Consider the following 24,826-nt stretch of genomic DNA (forward strand, 5'->3'; position numbering starts at 1 on the left):
TGGGTTTCTTCTCAATTTCTTCATAGTATCTTTTAAAGCACAAACTTTGTTAGTTTTTTTAGCTTTCATAAAGTCCAATTTTCTATTTTTTCTTTGATCCCACAGAATTTTTAGGTACAGTGTCTATATTTATCCTGACAAGAAAAAGAGGGTGATAGCAGAAAAGGACAAATTAGAAAAAAATGACAACTTTATAGTTCATACTAATAATAGAATTATTTAGAAAATTGCCTTTCACTAGACGGTATAATTTCTGTTGGTGGATACAAGCCAAATATGAGTCACACACAAGTCATCATCTATTCCATTTAGCTGGATGGATCTAAGGGACAGAGTAATGGAGACTATCACCCTGGAGGAAACCAATTAGTGTTTATACCATTTAAAATGATTTATAAATTGCTTAAGTGTATCTATCAAATCTAAATGGAACATTTCAAATCAGCTTCATATAAAAGCAACACTCTGTGGGATGATTTCTGAACTGTGAAAATCTGTCTTTCGGATCCGGCATCTTAGAGCATAGAGACTGAATAGTTTGCCATGTGGGAAGAGTCACCCCATTTTCTCCAGAAGTTTGTATTTGATTCATATGGGTGCGTTCCAAGGCACATAGGATCCAGGTTCATCTCTTGGAATCTAGGATAAAAGAATAAATTTGGATATTCGCTATTTGGAAAATGTTTGTGACTTAGGTGAAAAATAGCAGAACATAAAATAGGCTAAAAACCACCAGAGGGCAACCGGACCCTGAGAGGTCAGGGAACAGCAGCTGTGACCTGCGGAGGGATCCAGGAGAGATGGGGCGGCTACAGGGTTATGGTCTCATGCAGGAAGGGGGCCTCATGAAGCGTGGAGTTGGTCTCTGTTTCCCCAGCGTGGAAGGGGTGGCTGGCGGCGGCCCATGGAGAGCCATGAACGATGCCACAAAGAGCCAGCGTGGGAGGAGTGTAGAAGGGGCTTTCAATGTAAGGAACAGCTTTCTTAGAATCAGGGAATAACTGTGAAGAGCTTGACTTCCTCCCATAATTAAAAATCCGGTCACTGAAAACAGGAGGGCTGAGATGTCTGCTTGGCAGGGGGGCTGTTGTCTGAGGGATTCCTGTGATCCACTTTCCCGGTGGTGTTTGGGGTCAGGGTGGAGGCAGACCGTCGGAGGGGCCCATATTCTTGGCCTGGGTGTCCTGGGTTCAGGGCACACTTTCTGAACTTCTATTCCTGACCAGGATGTCCTCGGAAGGGAACAGAACAAGAGAGGAACATACAACTAATGGGAATGAACCTTCTGCCGTTGAGTGGTAGAGAACGGAGGCCCCCTGCAGGCAGGGCCAGGCCGATGAAGAAACGCAACCCCAGGGGCTCACGTTCAAGGGCCATTCTGCTCTTCTCCTGCTCAAATGCCCCCAGCATTCCTGTCACCTTTTCTTCCATGGAGACAACAGCGGTGGGTTAACAAAACTTTACCACAAGGACAGGGGCCCCAAATTCAGAATTTTGTAATTGTTTTTTCCACTGGGCAGAACGTACCATTTTTGTGAACTTGTCCTCACAGGCCATCCTAATCTTCTCTGGGGTCAGCGGGCTACTGAGCCTCACGGGCCCAGACAGGCCTCTCTCCTGCCGGGCTGCACTCACCGCGTCACGGAGAGCGAAGAACACGGAGCAGCCCAGGAACACCCCGGACTCTCCCAGACCCTGGCAGGGAAACAAGCCCAGTAGACTGTGACTCTCTTTCTCTCACTATGTATGTATGTGTACATATGTATATGCACATATGTAGTGTACATGCATATAATACCATATACTATGTAAATTTTTTTAAAAGTTATTTCATATTTTGACCCAGTATTCCCATTCTTAGAAATCTAGCCTAAGGAAAGAATCCCAAATACAAAAAGCCTCATATAAGCATAAAGATAATTATTGCAAGATGATAAATCAGATATAATCTGATGGCAACAGTAGTTCCTGTTAGTCTCCAGGATTTGGAATATTCAATTTTTTTTATGTTTTTAAATTACTTTATAATTAAAATGTTTCATAGGGATTTTTCTTCTGTAGTCCTGGTAAAAATACCAACCACGAGAAGGATGTAGCCCTCCTGCCGCCCCGCAGGCATCAGGTAAACGTGCATTTGTTCCCGGAGCACAGCTTACCTTAGACGAATACAGGGTATTCGAGTTCTGAGATGGAGGCAAGAAAGAAATGTGCAATTCCATGGGAATGTCACAGATGGCAGGAATTTTATATTGGCTTGGACCACGAGTGTACAGAAGGCCCTGAGGAGAATAATCCAGTTCCTCTATGGTATAAAGCCCCATGCCTTGAATAAACGCGCCTTCGATCTGAGCCAAAAAAAAAAAAAAAAAAAAAAAAAAAAAGGAGAATTACCATGTATGAGAAAATACAGTTAACAGTAAGTAGCATTTCAACTTGATGCTTTTCATTGGAATTTTTAAATTACAATTCACGCAGGTTTTTCAGGGTGTCTTGGAGCCTGTCGCTGAAAGTTTACCTAAAAGCATTTCTAAACATCCCATGCAGTGCTAAGTTCAAAGTCCAATGACCTGGGTTCTAGTCTTGGTTTGGCCATTGAAATGACAGCTTGAGAGGAGTCCTCCCAGAGCCTGTAGCCCAAATGCCCTGTTTTTCTGCCTGTGAGGCAGATGAAACCCTCTGACTATGTGTCCGCAGACCCCAGCGCACTAGCGGAAGCTGGAATCCCGTCATCTCATCCCACCTCCTCGCTCCCAAGCTGGCCGGCCTCACGTCTCTGGACTCGGAGGTAAAGATGAGTGTTCCTAAAACTCCAGGCCACTTCCCGGCCAAGTCACCTCCTCCCACTAAGTTAAGTCCTGTCTCTGGAGGGAGGGCCTCCCCCAGGCCTCGTCTGCTCCCTGCCTCTGCCTCAGGCCCTCTCCTCCCACACAGGCCCTCGCCACCGTCATCCGTGCTGGCCTCACTGCACATAGGCGGTGAGCTCCTGCGCTGACTTTCATGCCTTTCTTTTGGTTGATTGCCTTCACTCTTTCTCCACCCAGAACGGTGTTTCTTGTTCTTTCCTTGACATCCTGGTCCACACCCACGTCTTCCCTGAAGCCTCTTTTGACTTCTCCATCGCCTAGATTCTTCCCAGTCTCAGACGGCACAGTGACATGACTGGCGAGGACGTGAGATTACGCTCTGAGGCAGGTAAAGCAAGTGTGTGATGATGCCAGGTGGGTCCTGTGTCACTGGAGAGTGTGTGACTCTCTAAAGGTGCAGCTAACCGACTTGTGCCCTATGGAAATGCAGGTCCCCCCCTGGCAAGTTTTCTGTTTGCAAGAGAAGCTTCATATTTGTGATTTTCCAACCTTGTCAATTATTTCAAATTTAAATTTTAAAATGTCTGTGGGTAGAATTCAGCCCACAGGCTGCCTATCAATAGCTACTACTCTGATTATTTGAGGTTTGTTGTCCCAACATAACCTTAAGCTCCTTGAAGCTGCAGCCCGCCTTATGGCGAAGGCTCAGCCTTCAGCACGAACTCTACCCGTACCCCAAAAGTCGGGGCTCCCCGGTCACCTTGAGGCTTGGTCTTGCCTCACTCAGGTTCCCAATTGCAGACTGTATGTTTCTTCAAAAAGTACCTAAAAACACCTTTTTTCCTTCCCCTTTTTAAACAGTAAGAACTTTGAGTTCTGCAGCTGGCCTGAATGGAAAGTTTGACTAAAGGGGCAGAAATATAAGAGGATGAATAAACCTGACAGAACGCTCCCCTGCAGACCCCACATCAAATTTGGCTTTTACAAACAGGAAAGCAAGGCACATGAGTCACACATACCTGGCCTACGTCAAGGGCTGGGTTTATACTGCAGCCAACATCCATGACAATGTCTGTTCTGAGGTTCTAGTAATAAAAAAAAAGTTAAAATGTTTATTTTAATGAAGATAATTTGAAACTGAGAAACAGTTCCTGCCAGGCTAGCTTTGGTGTAAAACCTTTCTTTGGGGCACATTATTTCAGGAGAAGAAGCAACAAAGATTTTATTATGTGACTAAGTTTATTATGTAAAACTTTCAAAGTTATGCCAATATTCTTAACCAGCTTAAGCACTGTTTTTTTTTTTCTTGGACATAATAGAAGAAAAAATATTTACTTGATTTTAATTCAAGCTGGGTGATGCAACAGATTGAGTTTAATTCACACCATATGACACAGCAAAAAATAACATCTATGGCCCTCATCATTCTTGTTGCAAAACTTCGTGGCTAGACTACAGCCCAGCACCCAGAGTACAACTGGCTGAGTGATGTTTACTGAACCATAGAGTTCAGGATGTAATAACAAAAAGTCTTCAAACTGTCATACGGTGTTCTAGGTTTTGCAGTTTCAGAGCAGAGAGAGAATAAATCTGACACTACGACTTGGTCTCTGAGTTGTGTGTGTGTGTGTTTGTGTGTGTGTGTGTGTGTGTGTGTGAATCTGTGTATGCATCTCTTCATGGCATCCCTTAAAAGCATAAGCATGCTCTTAAATGACCTAAAAGGCAAGACCTAAAAGTAAAAGATATCAAAAACTGTCCACTGCCCATCCTGGGCTGGCTCTTGGTGCTTGTTAGTGGAATATGGATGCCTATGAAATTCTTCAAGAATGTCACAGTTTGGCACTTCTCACAAGAGGTCAGGATTGCTGGTTGTGCCACCAGTCTACATGGAAGCCCCCATTAGGCTGTGTTTCTCTCTTGAAGTAGTTTCCTTCCTGATTCCATTTAAAAGGGCGAGGTAAATAAAGAAGAGAGACCACCAGTTGTTTTCCACTGGAAGCAACCAAACCGCCAAGGCAAACACTGAGCATTTTCTCTTGGTAATCGAGAGAAATCACCTGTAGGCCAAGTGCATGGTGCTGTCCCACACCCATCTGTCCTCAGAGAGGTGGCATCTGTGGAATGTAGGTGCATCTAAAGTGCAACTTGAAGACCTTTCTGGTTGGAACTGACCTTATGAGCCCCCGTCAGGCAGTCTATTTCAACCTCGGAACAGGCAGCTCCATACACAAAGTATTCGAAGGGATGTCCTTCACCTTCCTCCCAGTTCATATTCGACTCATAACCCCTGGAGGAAACAGGATGATTGAAGAGTGGTGTTAAGTGATCAAGTCCCCAATCACAAACTATGATGATTACACAGACCCATATGAGTTGTGCAAACCAGAGGAATATGCTTGTACAATGATATGCCAGCACATAACACATGCTCAGTAAGTGTGTTGAATAAATAAATATTTAGTTCTTCCTTATTTAACTTGCTTTGTCTGATAAACACACCCATTACTCCTGGCCGATGATTCCTTACTTTTGGGGGTGAGCTGCTGACTTCATGATCAGCCATCTTATTGCTTTTGGCTAATGTTGGGTCATGTAACCCTACTGTCATCAGGTTTGGGGACTTCAACCTGTATCACCAAAGCCTATTTCAAGGACTCGCCTGCTTTGTCTATCTTTCTGGCTTCAGAAAACAACCTTGTGTGTGAGGGGCGAGGTCCCCGGCTCTCATCCTTTGCTGCTACTCTGATCTCTCACTGTTGGGCTCCACGGCCTGCTCTGTTCCCAGCTGCTCTTTAAGGACATCAGACACATGTCAGTGGTAAGAGAGAAGCAGCAGCTTGCCAGGACTCTACCCTCTCTCCTCTGCTCCCCCCAGCCTGGAGTGGGCTGTTAAGAACATTTCCAATGCTTGTTCCAAGAGCCAGCCAGTGCCCAGGACGCCCATGACAACTGGCAAAGTGTCCAAACCACATAAGATGCCGTATCACCCTGCTCTCTGATGGCTTTCATTCTCTAGCAAAATAATTTCATAAAATGGTTTCCAAATTAAGTGAGTTCCTGTTGTTTCACATCTTGATGTCACATGGTTATTGTCAATTTTTTTGCCAATCCTGAAGGTGTAAGATGGTACCTATCTTATGGGTTTAATTTGCACCCCCCCCACCTTTGTTTCTTAACTTAAGGGATAGATTGTGTTTTCAACAAAAAGTCAGCCACTGCTGTGGATTCAAAGTATTGACCCCAGAGAGCCCTATAATACTGTCCAGTGTGATTTGAATCATCAATTCAGTTGAATTTCATTTGTGTGCCTAGTTTTCCTAGCAAAAGTCTTTCTGGACAGTTGGATTAGCTAGCAGATAATATTAAATCTTTATAATGATGGGTACATAGAAGGTATAAAATCAACTTTTGCCAAAATGGCAAACAAAACTGAAACTCCTGAAGATACCGCTGTTATTTTCCACAGCATGTGACTAAAAGGACAGTTTACCTGAAGTATCCAACAGCCGAAAGACTAATGCTTTCATCAAAAGCGGTCTGAGCCTATGAAGGAAGAGCATAACACAATGCACTGAGGATGGCTAAAGAAAGAATCATCAAGACTCCAATTTTAATTTGACTACATGTTAAATAAAGCTATCAGCAGTAATAATGAAGAAGGACCAAGATTAATTTGTTCCTTTCAGCATTCTCCATCCTACGGGCACTTGTTGTTCACTGCTTGCAGCCACAGCATTTGTCCAATGCATACAATGGTAATAACTGCCTGCGTGGTATGTTGTGCTTATAGACTAGGCTAAAGTCATCAACGTATGTTCTACTTATGAAGAAATCCACTCAGTCATCTGGAAAGACTCTGCTACTAACATGGGACATTGCAGAAAACAATGATCAGTTAGATGTTTCATTTTATTTTCGGGTATCCATAACAGTTTCAGCTGAGGGGAATAATTTTGCTAAATTGCACCATTTACACCAAAAGTTCTCCTGACTCTGTAATGCACACAGTTGACTACTATACAGAAAAATGGGGATTAGGTCCAAGTCCCCAAGTCTAAGAAAAAAAGGTGAGAAGTGCAGTCATTGCAGCAGAAAGTGGGCAGGCGGAGGACCGATTCTCTGCACTGTGTCTCTCTCCAGCTGTCTTCAGACTGACTCAGCCTTTTGGGCTCAGGCAGCACAGCGCAGAGGGCAGAAACAAATATGCCCAGAAAGGGTTGAGAGCTCCCATAAATACACATTATAAATAATGAGTCCTTACTCTATAGAATAGCAAGAACCATTTCTAAGTGGGACTCCCCAAATATTATTTCCCCCAGAGCTGTGCTTTTAATGTTGCAAAACCTGACATTCTAGAATAGTCCACATGACACATGCTCCCAGTTTTTATGGATATTTGTTCCACATCATCTGGTACTTTATAAGCTATTACTTGGAAAAGTTTGCTAGTTGGCTTTAGAATATGTTTCTTCCCTTCCTAATAGATTGTAAGTAGATAAAAGGAAGAAGCTAAATATTTCCATTCCACTGAGCATCTACTACTGGATGAACACATACCCAATGGCTTGGTTTCCTAGTTCTTAATGAGTGCTTACATGATTTTTACTTTCGTAGAATGATGTTAATATTGTTTTTCTATGTTAGGAATAGTGGAACCCCAAAAAAGAGAACAAGCAGATTTACAGCTATTATCCAGAAAATACTTAGGTTCTGTATGAAGAAGCATTAAGTAATTCTAGCCTAAAATAGGAGTTCTGGCAGAAGAACCATCTTTTTCTCTAATAGAAAATTTTCTCAGGTGGAAGAGTTCTTCTACCACATGGTGATAGGATTTCCACATGCCGAGAGCCAAAGGGCCTCTGATTTATCATTATGCAACAGCGGTACCTTTTCATGTGCCCTTTCTGCAGCTATTTAATTCACACATATTTCTCTCACTCTCCCCTCCCCCCCCTTTTTTCTAACATAAAACACAGAGAACCAGTGAGTCTCACCCAATCCTTCCAAGTTCCTCCAGGATTCTTGCTGATGATGGGTTCAAGGCGTTTTAGAAGAGTTTGACAAGCATCCTAGGGATTATTTTTTAATTAAAATTATGAGCATAATTTCATGCAAACACAAATTTTGAAACAACATGGTATGTGTCATTCCATAGGCTCATCTAAGAAGGAACATGGATAAGAGACCAATCCTGTAAGAAGGTGGATGTGAAAGGTTTCATCTGTGTGTGTGTGTGTGTGTGTGTGTGTGTGTGTGTGTCTGAGCTGGCGTTGTAAGCCATGCTAAGAAGTCAGGACTTAGAAAAACTGTTGGCACCACTGGCCGCTATTTTCAAACATGCACGATCAGATTTAGTGGAAAGCAGAGTGGAAGGTGAGGAAGTTGGGGTGGAGAGACAGAAGTCTTGCGATGGCCCTGGCGAGGGGTGGGCGTCTGACTCAAAGTGATATTAACGTAATATAGAAGTGGAAAGACACAGGGACATCTTTGTGTAGAACTGAAAGGACTTGCTGACCAGTGAGAAGTCAGGAGTGAGGGAGAAAAAGAGGTGGCATTTCCAGCACAGGAGCTGCTGGGTGCTGCACCCCTGACTGAGCCTGAGACTGGGGGAAGGAGATAAGAGATGGATTAACGCTCAATATCTTCTGAGCTCCACCCACGTATTTGGCCCTCACAAGGGCTAATGATTTGGACGCCACTGCAGTGATTGTTACCTTTACTGCCAACCCGTTGAGATCCGCCACCACAGACCCTCCAGAGACATTTGCATTGGGGACAGTTTCTGTGCTTGTCTCACGCAGGTGGATGTTTGACATCGGCATTCTTAATTCACGGCTGGCCACCTGGATTTTAGGAGAGAGTTTCTTTTCAAATACTTTGATCAGTCATAGACTTGTGCACATGCCCAGGTGGTAGCACGTGTGTAAAGCCCTCATATGCACGATATGGACAAGAGAGCAGGACCACAAATTCCTCCAGTTTCTCTTTTCTAAAAACCCTGTAGCTAGTCTGGACTCCAAGTCCTAAACACATTTTCTTTTTCTTTGACTTTCTCATATGCAATAGCATCAGAAAGAGGAGGTGAGGCCTCAGGCCAAGGCAGGAAGAAATGCTTCATTCAAGTTTTCACATCATGGAATCAACGCCTTCGAGATCTCTCCTACCACCACATTCTGCAAAATGCTAGCAAAGACAACTTTATCAATGACAGGAGATGTCTATCTCCTATCCACGTTTGTGGAGTTGCTCCAGGAATAGAGCGCTTCTCATGGAAGAGGGCGATGGCTTTGGAAAAGCAGCAGCATGAATACATGGGTCACAGAAGAAGGAGATGGTGCCACGGGCCATGTGCCAACACAACAACTTAGCTGGTTGCTTTATTCTTCCTTTACTGTTAGTACTAGAGAGCAAAATCATATGGCTAACTTTAGCTGACATCCAAAATTCTCCTCTTTCCTGCTAGCAGCATAGTTTAATAGTGTTTACCTACAACTTCTACAAGCACACAGGCATATAGGGCCCTTCCATAACGCTTGGTTCTCAGAGCGTCTGCACAGAGTGCACAGGCTTAGAACGCGAAGGTCTCTGGTGGTCCAATAAGGAAAACACTGAAATCTCACCCTCCACATGGGAAAAGGTGTGACTAGACAATTCTCAAATTAACATAAAATAAAACACACACTCAACATCTCTATACCCAGAATAATGTTAAAGTAATAATGAAATGCTTTCATTTACCTATCAAATTATCTAAAATTTTCAACAGTCTATAACATGCAGTGTTGGTTAGGGGTATAAAGAGATGGATACTTTCTGGAAAACAATCTGATGATGTGTGTCAAATAATTTTAAATAATCACACCCTGTGACCAAGTAATTCTACTTCTGGGAATCTATTTTGAGAAAACAAACACTGATACGATCACAGGTTAATGTACAAAAATATTCACTAAAGTGTTCAACGGTTGGGGAATGATTAAATTATACATACATCCACATGCAGCCATTAGAAATCATGATTGTAAAGGATTCTTAATGACAGGGGGAAGTGTTTACTCTATATAAGGATCAGTGGGAAAAAATCAGGATACAAAATTATATAAAAGCATGCTAGCAATTTGTTGAAAAAGAAAAAAAGACAAGATGGAAAGATCCCAAATGGTGTTTATTCTAAGGGGTGGATTTGTGTAAGGTCTTTTTAAAAAATTTTTTCTTCCTCTTCCAAATGTTTTATAATCTATAACGTTACTGTTATGATTAATATACAAACAGTAGCTTAAAATTAATCTGAAATAAGTGAGCCAAAAGAAAACTGGTAAAATTTGACTAGAAATACCAAATATAATTTATATTATCAATTGTTTGGGGCCCTTAATATGAAAAGGTTAAGAAATAATGCAATACATCAGAATTTAGACATCATTTTATTGCCTAACAAAATTCGAAAAAGACAGCTTTATTGTTAGTATATCTAAAAGAAAGCAGCAATAAACACACAACCTTCTTTAGCAATGAAACAACTGGAGATTCTTCTGACACATTCTTTTAGGAAGTTCAGTTACAAAATTGGCTTGTTTTCTCAGTTTCTGCTAATAGCTTAACAGCTTAAGTAGTCAAAACTAAATCCTATCCTTTATGTTGGAATGGAAAATATACACTGATAGTTTTTCTCTTATGAGCATATCTATAAGCACACACCCAACTTAATCCAGTTATTTGCAATCTTACCTGAATCATTTTAGTGTGGACGCCCTGCCCCATTTCAATTCCACCATGGGTGACCAGCACAGAACCATCTAAGTAAATGTGAACCAGGGCAGCAGCCTAAGCAGAAAAGATGAAAACAGTATCCATGAGCTTTCTGATGATATTATCACATATCATGTCAATTAAAACATTTTCCTTGGAAATGACCCCTTCCTTTCCATCCCCCTAGCTTCTGCCAAAAACAAACAAACAACAACAACAACAACCAAACCACAGAGATGCTTTTCCCATTTCCCTGAGAGCACCGAGCAGAGCCAGGGCAATACTGGGCTAGCACTGCCTTGTGGTCACCCCATGAGAGGCCATGTTGCCCCTAGGTGGCTTTGAGTCTATGGCAAGACTATGTTCCTTAAGCTACTATTTCCTAACTAGGACATCTGAGCACATTGGTGCCTCTAAGAACCCCTCTCTCCCCAGCCCAGAGTGGAGCAACATTTTAGGTTTCTCTTTGGAGGAGGGGGGCTTAATGCAAAGTTAAGTAGAGACAGGTTGAGCGAGAGGGAGAATAACTGTTTGTGTGCACACATAATCCCATAGCTGGAGGTGTGTTGCAGAGGAGTGAAAATAAACATCCAAATAAGATGGGATGGATAGACATTAATTTTTTTTTGCTGCAAAATGAGCTAAGCCCACCCTAAATCATCTTGGTACAGAATTACAGAGCTCTGGAGTGGAAAGGGAACTTGGAAGTAATCGTATTTAACTGTATAGTGCCTCACAAGGATCCAGAAGGAACCGGCCTGCCAACAGCATGAGAAGCTCCTGCAATAAGAAACATCCAGACTCTAAGCTAAACATGTTTTACGATTAACAAGAATGTGCCTTCTTGCAAATCTGCCTGTGCTAAACTAGAGTACGGAGATATCCCAGAGGGCTGCAGAACACAGGATGGTTTCTCCGCTTTGAGCCTCCAATATATTAATAAGACAACATCAATAGCATATGGTCCTAGAGAAGATGCCTCTGCGTGGTTCCACTGCAGTCCAGGACAGCCTGCAAGGCAAGCTCTGCAGCTCTTCAGCTGGGAAGTGCCAACCTCATGGATGTGATCTGGGTAAGCCAGGGGTCACTTAAAGCTCTGTCAGCTAGGTTTCTTAACATTTAAGTTTTTATGCACAGTGGCATAATAATCTATGATTTAATGGCAGGGTCTTCGGAAAATTCTAGTAACAAGCTCATTTCCACTTAATAAACCTAAAATTTTAGTAAGCCTTAATTACCCACTTAGATTACTTGTAAGCAACCCTGGTCATAAGTAAAACTGGATGGAATTACATGTCAATCACCAGATAAACCCAAGGAAAGTTCTGTATTCCTCCATAAATTCTCTGCCCACAAGAAGGGCCTTCACAGCCATCTATGGACTGTGGACCACACTTGGAAAACTGCCTCTTTATCCAAAGGTTCATTACCCTAGTGAATGACAACCAGAAGTCTCTATTGTTCCAAATAAGACAATTTTGACAGGGAAAGTGGGCTCCGTTTACTTGGGCAGCGGGTGTAAAGTAGAGATGTGCTGGCAAACAGAGACATCAGGGTGCTTTCTCTTAGGACAAAGGCACATATATTCGCAGCCCAAAGGAGACTCTTAGAATCTTGAAGAAGGCACAGTAGCCATAACACTCACACCCAAAGGCCTTGGGAAGATGCAGCAGAGCATGTTTTACTGCCTGTTGACACGTGACTCCTGGAAACACCGTCTTGGGCTCCTGGCCATTTATTCTCAAAAGAATAAAGATGAGGAGTAGCTTTCCTCTACACAGAGCCCAGAGCTGGCGGCCGTAGGGTTGTGCGTTAGATGCCAGGTAATGCCAGCTGCGACAGTAGCTCCTGGGCCCCATTCTGTGGCACATCATTGAACTTGGCTAGAATGTGAGTCCCCGGAAAGGAAGGACTATGTCCAGAGGCATTTCTTGGAATGGAACATAGTGTCTCGCCTGTGGTAGGTGCTCAATAAATGTTTGATAAGTGAATTTGCAATAGCATAGCCTTTCGATCTCTTGTTTAAGCTTGTAGACTCTGCATCTGGCCTCCTTGGCTCTGCAGAAAGTGGGTGTAATTCATAGTTGGACTTGGCACATTTGATTGAGCTACAATTATAGTGGATTGTACATTTCCTACATTGTGTGACCCTGCTGGTGACAGCACTCAGCCTGCGTGTCCAGGGCAGCATTTCTATCAAAGACTGCTGAGTAATTTGTTCCATGTGATGCTGCAATCTCCTCGGGCCATTTAAAATATCAAATTCAGTTTAGTTAAGTGGCACCACCGGATGGCTCATTGTTAGAACTACAAAAGATAATTCTGCAAAGCTTCATCTACAAAATCGGCACAACTGGAGTGCTGGAGCAGATGGTTCTCCAACATGAATAGAGGGCTTAGTCGGGGAAATTTAAATCTTCAAGCAACAACTACTGGTATTGGTGAGAAGTTAGCTTTAATCGCACAGATTCCCCAAATGTCTCAGCCATTCAGATGTTTGAGTTCCTACTCTGTGCCATGCTCTGTGGTAAGGCACTGGAAACACAGAGGCTAATTAGGGACTGTCCGTGCCCTTTAGTGTTCTCAGAGCAGGAATTAAGCACAGGCATACCTTGGGGAGACTGCAAGTCTGGTTCCAGATCGTGGCAATAAAGTGAGTTTCACTACAAAGTGAGTCACACAAGGTTTTTGGTTTCCCAGTGCATATAAAAGTTATGTTTACACTACACTGTAGTCTATTAAGTATGCTTTACATTTACACTGTACTATAGTCTAATACAATAGCATATGTCTAAAAATATATATATCTTCATTTAAAAATACTTTATTGCTAAAAAAATGCTAACAATCATCCGAGCCTTCAATGATCATAATCTTTTTGCTGGTGGAGGGTCTTGTCTCAATGTTGGTGGCTGCTGACTGATCAGGGTGGTGGCTGCTGAAGGTTGAGGTGGCTGTGTCAACTTCTTAAAATAAAACAACAGTGAAGTTTGCTGCATTGATTGGCTCTTCCTGTCATGAAAGATTTCTCTGTGGCATGTGATGCTGTTTGATATAATTTCACCCACAGTAGAACTTTTTTCAAAACTGGAGTCAACCCTCTCAAAACCTGCCTCTGCTTTATCAACTAAGTTAATGTGATAGTCTGAATCTTTTGTTGTTATTTCAACAATGCTCACAGCAGATTCACAGGAGTAGACTCCATCTCAAGAAACCACTTTCTTTGCTCATCCAGAAGGCGGCTTTGGTTTAAGGGAATGTTGTGGCTGATTTGATCTTCTATCCATTCCACTAAGACTTTCTCCATATCAGCAATGTGGCTGTTTCACTTTCTTGTCATTCATTAATAACCTTGTTTTTGCCTTAGTTCCTCACCCATAGCCCTTTGTCTCTTGCATCTGAGTAAATTGTGTGCCGATGACTAAATGGCTCTGTGTCATTTTCTGCCATCACAAGCAGGCAAGGAATGAGAAGGCTGCAATAAGATCATCCTTTATAACACTACTTCTCTGACCCACCCCTGCCTACAATCAAAGCTGCATGCAAACGTTCTAAGCTACTCCAAGGCTCAACTAGGAAAGTTAGGTGAACAGATGGATTCAGGAATGTGAGAGGACCCCCACCCCCACTTTTCCTGGCCTCCTCAGCTCCGGTTTCAACATATGACATCCACACTAATGCTCCTCTCCCTGCTCCCCCCATTCGCTGCTCTTCTGAGATCAGGCAACACGCCTGCCGTGCCTTCCTCATGGCTCGGCCGAAGGCATGAATCCTGCAAAGAGGAGTGACACCAATTGTGAGGGCTCCTCTGGCTTATCTGTACATACAAGAATACATATATGTAGGAAAATGAATAGGGGTCCCCCATCACTACTGCACCGTGAGCCAGAACAGCACGGTCCCTCACCAGCCGTCAGGGGTAAGTTTCACTCATGAATGAAGAGGTGGAAACAGCAACTGGGATTTAGCAACAGAGCAAGGGCATTTATTTAATCCAATAAAGAAAATAAACTACAAAAGAAGTTCCCAGTCCTCCCCTTTAAATTTTTAACAGCTATGAGATGAACAAACTCTGAAAATTGTGTTAAAAAGTTATTGAAGTGATTTACTTTTCTGGCTTTAGTTTACCCCAACCCAACCCACCCAAAAGGAGTGGGGCGCCATATGCCTTGCAGCTTCCGTTTCTATTTCACAGCCCAGCGACACAGAATCACCAGACTAGAGTCGTGGAGAGCGTCGGTCCTGCACTCTTACTTTCCACATGAGCCATCCGGGCCCAGAGCAAGTTGGCTCCACTGCTTATTGCCAGGAGCAAACCTCAAGTCCCCCAGTTTCCCAGCAGGAATGTTTTTCACCAACTGTGGGGATGTGGGCTGAGGAGCTCTTGTCTCCTCCAGAATAAAGCTGGCTTGACTAAGCACAACTTGCAAGAAGTTTAACAGCTGGGTCCTGCATCCCCATGGCTAACCTGACTTAAGGAAAAGTTTCCTCAATATCTTTTGTTTTGTCTGGGCCACTTCTGGGTGTGTTCCCACCTGTGTTTGGAGAACTGACCTGACCAGCAGCGACTGAGCCAAGGCCGACAGGAAACTTCAGGGGGACTATGGCCAGCCCTTTCTTCTTCCAGTAATTCTCCGTGTTGAATTTTTCCACAGCTTTTTTCCTTAGCGAGAAGGAAGACATGGCCATACATTCTGTCCAGCACTTGATCAGGTTCTTGGCATTAATCTCTTGTTTGTAGGGTGTTTGATCAATGTCCTTGTACATGTTTATCGTTCGGACCTATGGAAGAAAAGAAGATTAAAGTAGGGGTACAGGGAGCCCAGCAGATGTAGTCTCGCCTATTCACTGTCCTCTTGGTCAAATTCTGCCCATCCTACAAGCTCCAAGCTGAGTCCTACTTAGTCCTGTGGAGGCCTTTCCCCACACACAGCGTTCTCCTCTTCCTTTACTTGGAGCCTCTATCAAATATGTTAGCACTTACTTAAATGCTTTCTACGCTGCTGTCATGCAAATTCAAAGGAAGGGATCCTTCCCCTATATTCCTATGGGACTCGACACAGTCCAGGTACACCACAGACTCCTAATTCCGGCTATGTTGGGAACATCTGTTGAAAGGTCATCCAGGCCACATGATTTGGATTGTTCAGATGCTGTGGCCAGATAAGACCACTCACCTCCAAAACATGCAAATGTGAAAGTTTGCTTAAACATAACCAATATCTAGGATGAAGAAAAAATTAAAAGATTCTATCCTAGGATGTCTGAAGCACTGAGTAAAAGAACCCAAGTATCACACATTCTCAGGAGAAAACTCTCAGCGGCTGTGGCCAGCCTCCTCCCCAGGCTGACGGGGCCATTACAGACACATACTCTAAAAAATTCTCAGGTCATTTTGTAAGAGAAAGACTAGAAATTAGAGAGCTGTGCTGTTTTGGGAAAGCAGTGATGGTAAGAGGCTATTCTCTCCTCCAGCTTCCCTGGGGATGAGGAGAGCGCTTCACATGCTTCTCCTCCCTACTGCTACCAAATGTGGCAGGACATTGGGAGAGAGGCTGTGGTAAGACGGCCAGGAAGGGAGGGGCAAGGACCCCCCACCCCAAACCAAGTCCAAGAGACATAAGGAAGGTGGCTCCTACCTACGGCCATAAAGTCTAATGGGGGGAAGAAGGTAGATGAATGGGGACTGGGGCCTTCCAAGGACTGCTACGTGAGGTGCCCACTGAAGGTCAGTGGAGAGTTAACTGACTCTCATCAGGGACTTCAATTTCTGGAAGAGCTGACAGAAATGGAGCCACAGACAACATACTTGAAAAGTGGCTACATGGAACCAAAGAGAGGACTGCGAGCTCCCTGGGAGACGTCACATGAGGAGAGGCTGTCTGTTTTCCCTGGTCCTCCTCCTCTTCCTCCCTGCACGGACATCACAGCAGAAGGCACAGGGGAGGAGCAGGGGTGAGAGAGAGCTCACCACCTCTCCCCACCCTAACTCCACTGCAGGGTCTGGGGTGGAAGAGGCCCCAGGGAGGGAAATCTCCTTGTTAATGAATGAAGTTGGGGCTGAGACTTAAAGAACTGAAAGGAGACCATTTGAATAACTAAAATGACCAACTTTTTCCCAGCTTGCTGAGACGTTAGGGAGGCAGGGAATGAGGGGCTTAGTGGAATTGTTGGTAGTGGTTATGCCCTCAATCGATGGAGGCCTGTCACTAACCAGGTGAGAAGCCAGTGCTCACTCGTCTGAGGAGCCAGTGCTCCTCAGTTTCCAGGATTTTTGAGAAGGATTTTGAGTGAGACAAAGGTCACTGAACTTTGGAGCCCTGGCTTTATATTAACTAGTCAGCTGGGTTACCTGGAGCCAATCATTTGCCCCCCAGGATCTTAAATTTGTCAACCTGAATGACCGCCAAAGGCCCCCCACCTCTGAATTCTCAGTCTTTTGTGTGCGAGACTAATTTAGTATTACCTTCTCAGGGGACAGACCACATTTGGCTGCAACTTCCGTGATACAGGATTCGGTGATCAGCCCCGCCTGAGGAAAGCCAAACCCGCGAAACGCCGTGTTGGATGGAAGGTTGGTTCTGCATGCCCAAGCCCGGCAGCGCAGGTTGGGGAACTTGTAAGCGTTGTCCATTTTCAGAATTCCCATTTCTATCACCTGGAGAAATCCAGAGTTGATGTGATAAGCCTGTACCTGTCTCCCCAGCCTAAGACTCAGACCCAAACCCGGCTGGAAATGGCAGTCCCTCTACATCACATCAAACAAGCTAAATATACTCACACCCTGAATGTTTGCTGTAAAATAATCTTTAAGTATTTGAATAATTTTTCTTTTGAAGTACTTATTTTTTTCTTTTCATATTTTAGAGTTAATGCATTTTTTTTCAGATTTCAAACATTTACAGAAGCCTTTGAAATATTCATAGGCTCTAAGCACTGGGTCTACAGAATGTAATGAATATAATATCCTAGAAAACAGAGAAAATGGAAAAAAATATTTTGGCATTGGGTCTAATGCATTGGTCCTTAACCAGGGACAATACCTGCCTCCTGGGGACATTCGGCAATGTCTGGAGGAGACATTTTTGGTTGTTAAGGACTTGGGGGTGGCGGTGTCATTGACATCCACGGAGCAGAAGCCAAAGATGCTGCTAAACATCCTGCAAAGCACAGGACAGCCCCCAAAATAAAGAGTCACCCAGTCCAGAATGTCAGTAGGGCCAAAGCTGAGAAAGCCTGGTCTCATGTTCGCGTGTGGGAAAAGCTCTGAATACTTAGAGGGAAACATGGAGATGACACACAGATGTAGACTCCGCCAACACCTCTGGGCTCACGCTGTGGGCGCCAGTAACACGTGCCTACCCCTGCAATAATGACTGTTATACTTTCATAATTAAATATTACTTAACTATTGAACATTTTCTGAGTGAAATCATTTTATGTAACACTCTTTCAGGAATGTGAACTTGCTTCTTAAAACACTTACAAATAATGACTCGTCCAGGGTGGCGCCTCCATTGCTATAATGCTCCATGTCCAGGGCCAAGATTCTGCCGTCATTCATGAATCCAGCCTGGGGGAGGAGAACTGGCCTTTGGTACTGGTGCCAGGAGCAAGCCTCTCTCAAGTCTACTTTGCCCCTTGTGAACCCTCCACACATAGGGAAAAGCTTCATGACATTGGATTTGGCTGTGATGTCTTGGATATATGACTAGTGCTGTAATTTTAGGCAAGCTATGTAACTTATTTCACTATCTGTGAAATGGAAATAAATAAGGTAATGCACAGAAAATTATGGGCAAGTGTCTGAAACATAGCAAGTGTTCTCAATATAAATTATTAGTATGACTATTACAAATATTGTCTCCTATCCTCATACTACTCTCCATCAGAAAACATTATTTTCTCATAGTTTTAATCACCCTGTGATGATGGCTTCTATCACTATAACCCAGTCCTTTTAACAAAGTCCCGTGGTGGTGAATGACATTTCTGCTTTAAAGTCCTGTTGTCACTTCTTCCCCAACACTTACACAAACAAGCTCATCACTGTCCTTCCAGATTGGTTCCTCTTTCCAACTTGTCTGTTTCTTCTAGAACTCTCCAAGTAATGTTTGTGGTTGTGTTCTCCATTGTATTTTGCCAAACTTTTCACCAAATCCTTTTTTATTTTACACTACAATGGCTCTTGGACTCATCTCTTCTACATCTTACCATCCTATCTCAGACCCCAATGGCTTCATGTCTGAATGCATCCGCTGCCACCGCTGGTCCACCTGCCTCCATCCTCTCTTCTCCCCAGGCCATCCTATTTCCCTCCCCAAAGCACCCGTGTTTAGATATGGCACTAGACTGATCAAGGAACTACTCAGTCTCAGTATTTCTTATGAGAGCAAGTGACTCCAGGCCCCTCTCAGTCAGGCTCCACCTAAACCAACCTATCCTCTTTCGCTACCCTCCAGGAAGCACTCTGTAGCCATTCCCCCTCTCCCTTCACTCCTGCCCCTCCCAGACATGCCATGTCATTCCACTTCTGTGATTTTGCTGTCACTATTCCCACCATCTGGCATGCCTTCTTTCTGCATACTCATTCTTGAAGGGACATTTATGTTTCACCTTCTTTAAGAAGACTCATGGATATACTATGACTCATATTCATCTTTCCCCATGGTTTTACCATGTGTGCTTCATCTCTTAACTTGAGATTATGTTTTCATTTTTTTTAATTTCAAAGTATTAATATTATAAGGGTATACATATTTTTGGTTACATGGATCACTTTTATAATGCTTGAGTCATGGTTCTAAGTGTGCCTGTCACCCAGATAGTATTCATTGTACCCGTTAGGTAGGTTTTCACCCATCCCCACCTCTTCCCTCCCCTCTGTTTGATTTCCATTAAGTTTTACTTCCCTCTAAGCACATGTGTTCTCTTCAGTTAGTTCCAATTTAATAGTGACTACATGTGGAGTTAGTTTTTCAATTCTTTAGATACTTCACTTAGGATAATGGTCTCCAGTTCCATCCAAATCATTGCAAAAGGCATTAAGTCATCCTTCTTCATGGCTGAGTAGTACCCCATGGTACACACATACCACATTTTGTTAATCCAGTCATGAATTGATGCACACCTGTGTTGATTGCACATCTTTGCAATTGTGAATTGGGCTGCAATAAACATTCGAGTATAGGTGTCTTTTTGATAAAATGACTTCTTTTCCTTTGGGTAAATACCCAGTAGTGGGATTGCTGGATCAAATAGTAGGTCTACTTTTAGTTCTTTGAGGTATCTCCATACTGTTTTCCATAGAGGTTGCACTAGTTTGCAGTCCCACCAAGGGTGTATAATGTTCCTTTCCCTCCATATCCACACCAGCAACTGTTGTTTTGGGACTTATTGATAAAAACCATTCTCACTGGAGTTAGGTGATATCTCATTGTGGTTTTGATTTGCATTTCCCTGACGATTAGAGATGTTGAGCATTTTTTCATGTTTATTGGCCATAAGTCTATCTTCTTTTGAAAAGCTTCTGTTCAGGTCTTTTGTCTACTTTTTAATGTCTCAGTCCCTGAGAGTTTTTAGTTATTTTTTAGAGCAGTTAGCCTACTGTGACAAGTAAAATTATATTTTATAAAGCAAAAGTATAATTACATTCTACTATGAAAATTTTCCTAGAAATTTCTGGGACCCTTTTTACAAAAATATCCATAATGTATTGAAAAATGAAGAACACACCTGCAAATAATTGCTATTTCACATAACACTATTATTATGGGGATTATTCTATTTTCACCTCTTTTACATGTGGGAATAAGCATGGTTATCAGATTTACTTTCATAGACATATATCCTCATGTTTTCAAATTATTCACTCTGTAACAGCCAATACCAGCTAGTATTTTTTCTTAAACTGGTATCTTTGAGCAAAGCAGGAAAGCTTCATTGAATCAGTCAGTGATTAAACAGTCAGCACAAGGAATAGAAAGTTAGATGACGTGTTGATTTGCTCCTAGTCATTCCCCATTAGAAAGTAGCCAAACACTGCCCCCTGCCTTGATGGAATGTTGTGTTTGCAACACAAATCCTTCCCCCACACCTTCTTCTTCTACTCACTTTGTACTTTCCAAGGTAAGGGTGGCGGCCTCCAGTTATTAACATGTCTTCTCCTCGTTCCAGAATGCAGCGGACTGCACGACCATGTCTAAAATAGCAAAAAAGCAAGAGAAGTAAACTTTTTTACCAAGTAGGTATTATCTGGGGTTTATATAACTCCTGATGAGAGCCTGAGTGGAGCTGAGTGATGCCCACATGCATCACAGAACCACAGAACTACCCTACACACCCAGCTTCTGCTGATCTCAGTCATACCAGGTGGCCTCCCCTCCCTTTGGGTTAGGGCATGATGCCTGGCATTTGCTACTTGTGGGAGGGAGGTTCTTGGATGCTCAAGTCTCCAGGATATTGCTCTGGGGGTATTCCCACTGTGATAACTACCTCTGCTATGGGCAAATGTTTCCAAGGCCACATTTTAAACTGGCACAAATGAAGATGCTAACTGCCAAGTGCTCCCTGATAGGACAGATCTGGAATCCAGGTCTTTTTGCTGGAACTGACCTATATTACTCAGCAAAGAAATTAAGCCTCCTAGGTGTGCCTGCTCCAAAGACCATTTCCTATGATGATGTTTTAAGATACTCAAAGGAAAATAACAATATAAATTAATGTAAACATAACAGAAGCAAAGTCTCTATTTAAAGCAAGACTATATATATATGGTCCAAAAGGTCATATAAATGACCTATACATATATAGGTCAGTCCAACAGGTGCTAAGGACAAGTAACCCCTACCCATTCAGGACCTGTTTCTGTCTACTTTCCAGGTATTCCAGGTAATATTTTTTCTGTGGCTTTCATTCTTTTCAGTAATTGATTCTCTCATATATATATATGTGTGTGTGTGTATATATATATGTGTATGTGTATATATATATATTTCTTTCTTCTAAGTAAAGGAAGTCATGTCTAAAGTAATTGATTCTTACTTTGATTCTTATGGATATAGATTGACAATATAAGACAAGTAGCTTATAATAAGCTGACAGCTTGCTTATGTTTGTATGTTATATGTGATTTTAAATAATCTTGGCCCAGATTCTTCTTCATTAATCCTGATATTGAGAGCTTTCAGCATGATTTCATTTTATTTTGTAGGATATTTAGCAGATTTTCTCCACATACTTGTTTGCGGCAAATGCGGTGACAGCTGCCATGACACCAGTCTTGATCACCTTCCCTCCAAACGCCCCACCAACACGCCTTACATGACACATGACCTTGTTGGCTGGGAGCTTCAAGATTGAGGCAACTATGTCCTGTGAACAGTAACAGTTCTGATTAATTTGACTCATCTTCAGCAAGGACACAATTGTGACTATCATTGTCACACCCATGACCTTAACAAAAAGAAATTGTCCCCTGAAGTGGGGGTGTGACAGCCACTGCACATTTTTATTCCAAGATGCTGTACATGATGCCCAAACTGGGTGGCTATGCTAAATAATAGGACAATGTCTAACCTTGGCAGGCATCCCCAGCTGCTCTCAGCAACATCTGGCTATAAGGACATTGCCAAAACTATTATTAATATCAAGTATCTCTTCACTACCAGTGAGATACTGGATTTTGTGCTAATACTTTTTTGTATCTTCCCTATGAACCACACCCAAAGTGTCCTTTTTTCACATGAGGGACATGTTTCCTAAAGCAGTGAGATTTTGTGGCCTTCCAAGGCTCTCCCAACTTGGGTCTTTTCCTTACATTCTACCATCTCCCAGGAGAATGAGCACTTCTCACCTCCCATTTGGATTACTGCTAAAGTTGACCAGTTGGTCTTCCCTGGATGCTCTTTCTTGCCATCATAATGTTTGGAGGTCACTTAATCTTAACAACCAATTTTTATAGATAGGGAGCCCAAGATGGTTGAAGTGAGGGCCCACCATCACACAGGGAGTGAATAGCAGAATAGGCCCAGAAAAGAGGCCATCTGACCCTACTTTGTGCCCACCTTCTACAAGGCAATTCTCCAGATCCTCACATTCCTATCCTCTGGTAACGGCACTGGCTCCTTATGACCTACTGAATCAAGAGCGCTTTGCTTTGCTTCCCTTACTTTCCCCCTGGTGCTTAAACCTAGCCTCCCTGTAAGGCACCCTCCATTCCAGCTCAGGTAGTCACGGTGCCATTCCTTCTTCCTTTCACGCGTGTTGCCTGGGATACAGGACACAGGCAACAAATGTTTGCAGAAGCATGAGTGAATACATGAATGAGTGGCATTTGATCTTGCCGTGGATTTGCCTCGAAATGGCCTCTCTTCTCCTACAATGTAGACAAGCATCATTCTTACCATGAATCCAGACTTAAAACTTCTTCTTCATGGGTCTACCTAGGTGGTTCTAGCCTCAGCAAACTCTCTTTTCTCTTCATTTCTACACCCATGTACATTTTCACTTAGCTGATTTAGCACCTGGCTACTTCTTTTCCCAATACTATTTCCTAACTGCTTCGTATCAGTGAGGTAGCATAAGCTCTGGGGGGCAGGCCTTCCTCTTTTCTCTTTTGTGTTAACAGTGCCAAAAGCAGAGCAAAAGAGACCTGCTGATTCCACAATTGGTTTTATAGTTACAGAACCTCCAACAAAAGGCCCCTACTTTAATAATACTCTTCTAAAAGCTCTGAAATCATATGGCTATTAATACCCAAATCAGTATGGCTACTAATACTCAGTATTTCTTCAGTTCCTGAAGAAAGAACATTTTTATCTCTAATTGCTCTTTGTACATTTTTCTGGCAGAAACCATGTCCCCTCCACAGTGGCCTCATGTTACCTGTATGTATTTGGGAAACTGTGTGGACACATAGACATCCATTTCTTGGTCCTCTCCTTTGGGAACAACAAGCATGCTTTGGGTTTCCATATAAAAATGTTCTTGACCTCCCATATATATTTCACCTGTTATAGGAAAATACATGAAAGTTGAGGAAGCAACCAGAAAGTACAGGTGGTGTCCCCCAGCTGTTGTCTCATTGTGCAGAAATCCCACTGACAGTGCTTCTGCTGGGCCAGCACGCTGCACGGTGAAGGGTCGCAAATAGCAATGCTTAGCTTTCAGTATACTTGTGGATTTGAAGTAGGGTCCTGCCGGAATCTGTTATTGTCTGCCAATATGCTAGGTCCTAGAGCCCTAGGAAAACATGTGCGACTTTCTGGAGTCAAAATACTATGGCAAGGAGACTTCCAGTTCCAGGAGAAGATTAAATAGATGTACTTCTCCCTGTTCTTCCTGTTATATACAGCTGAAAATCCTGAATATTATATATAAAACAAATACAAGAAGACTCTGAAAGGTAAAGAGAAGAAGGCAGACCTGGTAGAGACTTCAGGACCCAAGGAAAGACACACAGTGAGTTCAGTGGGTTTTGCTGTTGTTGTTTGCCTCATAGATTCCAGACTTAGTTCTAGAAAAGCCAGCAATCTAAAAACACCAATAGGCAAAGACAGAAAAAAAAAATTTACTCTTTCTAGCCAAAAGACCAGAAAAGGGGAAGCCGAGGAAGATGAAAAATTTTTAGGCAATAAACACTCTACTCTAGCCAAACACCACAGAAAAAGACTGCAACCCAACTTCCACCTGTAAAAGTTAAGTAGGAAACCTATACTTTCCACCCTCATCAGGCTGCCATGAGGTGTCCCAACCCCTCTGCTGGGGCGGTGCCAGTGGAGACCACTTGGGGAGCCTGGACTCCTAACCTCCAACTGGCAGTAACAAGGTATTACCCCCTTCTTCCCCACCAGCAAGGGGTTAGAATAGTCTGGAGAAACAGAAGATTCTAGTAAAATAGAAGATTTACATAAGATCCAGAGCCTTATAACATAATATCCAAAATGTTCAAATATTACTCTTCATACCAAGAATCAGGAAACTCTCAACGTCAATGAGAAAAGAAATCAACAGATGCCAACACTGAGATGACACAGATGTTGGAATTATCTGACAAGGATTTTAAAGCAGCCATCATAAAAATGCTTCATTGAGCAATTATAGGAACACCTGAAACAAATGAAAAAATAGAAAGTCTTTGCAAAGAAATAGAAAGTATATAAAAAAAGAATCAAATGGAAATTTTAAAATTGAGAAATACAACAAGAAAAAATTTCAAAGCTCAATGGATGGGCTGAACAATAGAATAGGGAGAAAAGAGGATATTATTA

At 42.8% G+C, this 24,826-nt stretch overlaps 1 protein-coding gene and 1 long non-coding RNA gene across 2 annotated transcripts in view; one reads left to right on the forward strand and one right to left on the reverse strand.

Annotated features, from left to right (window-relative positions):
• Nucleotides 1–412: 412 nt before the first annotated feature.
• Nucleotides 413–24,826, reverse strand: part of LOC138395080 (aldehyde oxidase) — a 65,600-nt gene continuing 41,186 nt past the window's right edge. The window contains exons 21-35 of the mRNA XM_069487514.1: nt 23,442–23,566; nt 21,796–21,929; nt 20,670–20,757; nt 18,043–18,129; nt 17,023–17,214; nt 15,111–15,338; nt 10,536–10,631; nt 8,522–8,650; nt 7,802–7,876; nt 6,298–6,350; nt 4,980–5,094; nt 3,824–3,889; nt 2,157–2,345; nt 1,528–1,695; nt 413–639 (exon numbers count right to left, since the gene is read on the reverse strand). Of these exons, the coding sequence (XP_069343615.1) occupies nt 589–639; nt 1,528–1,695; nt 2,157–2,345; nt 3,824–3,889; nt 4,980–5,094; nt 6,298–6,350; nt 7,802–7,876; nt 8,522–8,650; nt 10,536–10,631; nt 15,111–15,338; nt 17,023–17,214; nt 18,043–18,129; nt 20,670–20,757; nt 21,796–21,929; nt 23,442–23,566 (1,796 nt within the window). The 3' untranslated portion in view covers nt 413–588. The remainder of the gene's footprint in view (nt 640–1,527; nt 1,696–2,156; nt 2,346–3,823; nt 3,890–4,979; nt 5,095–6,297; nt 6,351–7,801; nt 7,877–8,521; nt 8,651–10,535; nt 10,632–15,110; nt 15,339–17,022; nt 17,215–18,042; nt 18,130–20,669; nt 20,758–21,795; nt 21,930–23,441; nt 23,567–24,826) is intronic.
• Nucleotides 2,359–3,913, forward strand: LOC138395764 (uncharacterized). Its single transcript, XR_011235554.1, has 2 exons — nt 2,359–2,785; nt 3,042–3,913. It is a non-coding gene; the product is annotated as an uncharacterized lncRNA (long non-coding RNA).

This window comes from Eulemur rufifrons, chromosome 1 (assembly GCF_041146395.1).
Source record: "Eulemur rufifrons isolate Redbay chromosome 1, OSU_ERuf_1, whole genome shotgun sequence".
NCBI lineage: Eukaryota > Metazoa > Chordata > Mammalia > Primates > Lemuridae > Eulemur > Eulemur rufifrons.